Raw genomic sequence first — 5,000 nt, 5'->3', positions numbered from 1 at the left:
TACATACATAAACATGCACGCAGGCACACACACTCACGCACACACACACTTGTAAGAGGAAACATTGCGTGAGGATAATAGCCCCTTTCATAAAATGTGAACATGATGGAACTCATCATCAGAGAGTCAATGACATCATCGTAACTAATGGTAACCCAAACACCCTCGACACAAAGCATCTGTCTGCGTTGGTGGAAGTCACTGCTAATAAAGTTTAAAGTTTTCCGGTGTCACATTTATCTGGCCAAAATCAGAGGGACAGGAAGATATTATATTAAAGCAGGTGGAAGAGATCACTGTTTAGAGGATCTCTGATATAGTCTATAGATATTATATTAAAGCAGATGGAAGAGATCATTGTTTAGAGGATCTCTGATATAGTCTATAGATATTATATTAAAGCAGATCACTGTTTAGAGGATCTCTGATATAGTCTATAGATATTATATTAAAGCAGATCACTGTTTAGAGGATCTCTGATATAGTCTATAGATATTATATTAAAGCAGATCACTGTTTAGAGGATCTCTGATATAGTCTATAGGAATTATATTAGAGCAGGTGGAAGACATCACTGTTTAGAGGATCTCTGATATAGTCTATAGATATTATATGAAAGCAGATGGAAGAGATCACTGTTTAGAGGATAGTCTGTGTTGATATGTGGTCTAGTCTGTTAGACATCCTAAGAGACTAGAGGCGTCCTGCTCCTCTGGCTGGGCAGTGAGCTCCTGGTGAGACTAGAGACGTCCTGCTCCTCTGGCTGGGCAGTGAGCTCCTGGTGAGACTAGAGACGTCCTGCTCCTCTGGCTGGGCAGTGAGCTCCTGGTGAGACGAGAGACGTCCTGCTTTTCTGGCTGGGCAGTGAGCTCCTGGTGAGACTAGAGACGTCCTGCTTTTCTGGCTGGGCAGTGAGCTCCTGGTGAGACTAGAGACGTCCTGCTTTTCTGGCTGGGCAGTGAGCTCCTGGTCAGATGTCCTGCTCCTCTGGCTGGGCAGTGAGCTCCTGGTGAGACTAGAGACATCCTGCTCCTTGGGTTGGGCAGTGAGCTACTGGTGAGACTAGAGACGTCCTGCTTTTCTGGCTGGGCAGTGAGCTCCTGGTGAGACTAGAGACGTCCTGCTCCTCTGGCTGGGCAGTGAGCTCCTGTGCTATAGTAAATGTAAATGGAGCTGGTTGGGTTAAACCACACATGCCTGAAGCAAGAGTAATGCTTGTGGCGTGCAGGAGGCCTGGGGTCTGACAGGTGTTGAAACGGTTTCAGGTTGACTTGAAAGAAGAGCATAGGGAGTATAACTACTATCACTTTATTTAGACTATGACACACAGGAATCCTTCGCTATACCCAAAATAGCCATCAAAGGAGTGTGGATTCATTAGATGTCTTAAGAATGAGCTATACCTTTACTTAGCAATGAAATATACCACCCTAACCCTACCTCAGAGTACTATCAACCCTAACCCTACCTCAGAGTACTATCAACCCTAACCCTACCTCAGAGTACTATCAACCCTAACCCTGCCTCAGAGTACTATCAACCCTAACCCTACCTCAGAGTACTATCAACCCTAACCCTACCTCAGAGTACTATCAACCCTAACCCTACCTCAGAGTACTATCAACCCTAACCCTGCCTCAGAGTACTATCAACCCTAACCCTACCTCAGAGTACTATCAACCCTAACCCTACCTCAGAGTACTATCAACCCTAACCCTACCTCAGAGTACTATCAACCCTAACCCTGCCTCAGAGTACTATCAACCCTAACCCTACCTCAGAGTACTATCAACCCTAACCCTACCTCAGAGTACTATCAACCCTAACCCTACCTCAGAGTACTATCAACCCTAACCCTAACCCTACCTCAGAGTACTATCAACCCTAACCCTACCTCAGAGTACTATCAACCCTAACCCTACCCCAGAGTACTATCAACCCTAACCCTAACCCTACCTCAGAGTACTATCAACCCTAACCCTACCTCAGAGTACTATCAACCCTAACCCTAACCCTACCTCAGAGTACTATCAACCCTAACCCTACCTCAGAGTACTATCAACCCTAACCCTACCTCAGAGTACTATCAACCCTAACCCTACCTCAGAGTACTATCAACCCTAACCCTACCTCAGAGTACTATCAACCCTAACCCTAACTCTACCTCAGAGTACTATCAACCCTAACCCTACCTCAGAGTACTATCAACCCTAACCCTACCTCAGAGTACTATCAACCCTAACCCTAACCCTACCTCAGAGTACTATCAACCCTAACCCTACCTCAGAGTACTATCAACCCTAACCCTAACCCTACCTCAGAGTACTATCAACCCTAACCCTACCTCAGAGTACTATCAACCCTAACCTCTACCTCAGAGTACTATCAACCCTAACCTCTACCTCAGAGTACTATCAACCCTAACCCTACCTCAGAGTACTATCAACCGTAACCCTAACCCTACCTCAGAGTACTATCAACCCTAACCCTACCTCAGAGTACTATCAACCCTAACCCTAACCCTACCTCAGAGTACTATCAACCCTAACCCTACCTCAGAGTACTATCAACCCTAACCTCTACCTCAGAGTACTATCAACCCTAACCTCTACCTCAGAGTACTATCAACCCTAACCCTAACCCTAACCCTACCTCAGAGTACTATCAACCCTAACCTCTACCTCAGAGTACTATCAACCCTAACCCTACCTCAGAGTACTATCAACCCTAACCTCTACCTCAGAGTACTATCAACCCTAACCCTACCTCAGAGTACTATCAACCCTAACCTCTACCTCAGAGTACTATCAACCCTAACCTCTACCTCAGAGTACTATCAACCCTAACCTCTACCTCAGAGTACTATCAACCCTAACCCTAACCCTACCTCAGAGTACTATCAACCCTAACCCTACCTCAGAGTACTATCAACCCTAACCCTACCTCAGAGTACTATCAACCCTAACCCTACCTCAGAGTACTATCAACCCTAACCTCTACCTCAGAGGACTATGAAAAAATGATGTTCATGGAATATGTCTTGTTTTAAAACAGTAACAGCATCAAGAAGACCCAGCCTCCCATCCCCATCTCCAAGATCGACAACAGGCTGGAACAGTACACTCATGCCATAGAGGTATACTATGCTGTACTTTACAATACTGTACTATACCTTACCATGCTTTTCAATACTATACTATACCTTACCATGCTTTTCAATACTATACCTTACTAAACGTTCCTATACTATACTATACCTTACCATGCTTTTCAATACTATACCTTACTAAACGTTCCTATACTATACTATACCTTACCATGCGTTTCAATACTATACCTTACTAAACTTTACAATACTATACTATACCTTACCATGCCGTTCAATACTATACTATAGCTTACTATACTTTACAAAACTGTACTATGCTTTAATATACTATACTGTACTATGCTATACCTTACTATACTTTTTTATGCTTTACTATACTATACTGTACTGTGCTATACCTTACTATACTTTATTATGCTTTAATATACTTTACTGTACTATGCTATACCTTACTATACTTTATTATGCTTTAATATACTTTACTGTACTATGCTATACCTTACTATACTTTACAATACTTTACTATACTATACTGTACTGTGCTATACCTTACTATACTTTATTATGCTTTAATATACTTTACTGTACTATGCTATACCTTACTATACTTTATTATGCTTTAATATACTTTACTGTACTATGCTATACCTTACTATACTTTATTATGCTTTAATATACTTTACTGTACTATGCTATACCTTACTATACTTTATTATGCTTTAATATACTTTACTGTACTATGCTATACCTTACTATACTTTACAATACTTTACTATACTTGAATGTACTATACTATACATTACTATACTTTGGTATGCTTTACTTTACTTTACTGTGTTTTACTGTAATATACTATACCGCACTGTAATATACTACACTATACTGTACTATACTACACTACACTATGATGTGCTATGGTATACTATATTCTATTCTACTGTACCATACTATACTATACTATACTGTGCCATACTATACTATAATATACTACACTATACTGTGCTATACTACACTACACTATGATGTGCTATGGTATACTATATTCTATTCTACCGTACTATACTATACTATAATATGATATACTCTACTGTACCATACTATACTATACTATACTGTACTGTGCCATACTATACTATAATATGATATACTGTACTCTACTGCACCATACTATACTATACTGTACTGTGCCATACTATACTATAATATACTACACTGTACTGTACTATACTATACTGTGCTATACTATACTGCACTATACTATACTGTGCTATACTAGACCACACTATACTCTGCCATACTGTACTATATAATACCATACTATGATATGCTATACTGTACTATACTACACTATATTATACTATACTGTACTGTACTGTACTATACTATACGGCACTGTACTATACTATACGCTACTATACTGTACTATGCAATACTATACTGTACTATACTATACTATACTGTACTATGTAATACTATACTGTACTATACTATACTATACTATACTGTACTATGTAATACTATACTATACTATACTGTACTATGTAATACTATACTTTACTATACTATACTATACTGTACTATGTAATACTATACTATACTATACTATACTATGTAATACTATACTGTACTATACTATACTATACTGTACTACTGTTTTCTCCAGTGCTCCAGTTCCTCCAACAGCTCACATTAGGAGTTCCCAGAGTTGGTTAACACTGTACTGTATTATACTAATCTACTGCCATCTTCCATCCTCTGAGTTTTCATCCCCTGTATGACCTACAACATTTAAAGCTGCTCCTTCATTTAGTTGATCTTTAACTGTAACACAGGAGTGGCCAAGCCTCCCCCCGAACAGAGAGGAACCGGCTATACAGGCTCTTTCTTTATC

At 39.9% G+C, this 5,000-nt stretch overlaps 1 protein-coding gene across 5 annotated transcripts in view; it reads left to right on the top strand.

The window, feature by feature from the left end:
* The window catches only part of LOC139411779 (non-muscle caldesmon-like), a 72,355-nt gene that overhangs the window by 44,054 nt on the left and 23,301 nt on the right, over positions 1–5,000 (top strand). For all 5 annotated transcript variants that reach the window (XM_071158520.1, XM_071158519.1, XM_071158518.1 and 2 more), the window contains one exon: positions 3,055–3,136. In XM_071158520.1, coding sequence (XP_071014621.1) covers positions 3,055–3,136 — 82 coding nt within the window. The remainder of the gene's footprint in view (positions 1–3,054; positions 3,137–5,000) is intronic.

The sequence above is a fragment of the Oncorhynchus clarkii genome, chromosome 6, assembly GCF_045791955.1.
Source record: "Oncorhynchus clarkii lewisi isolate Uvic-CL-2024 chromosome 6, UVic_Ocla_1.0, whole genome shotgun sequence".
NCBI lineage: Eukaryota > Metazoa > Chordata > Actinopteri > Salmoniformes > Salmonidae > Oncorhynchus > Oncorhynchus clarkii.
This window is presented reverse-complemented; position numbering and strand designations above follow the sequence as displayed.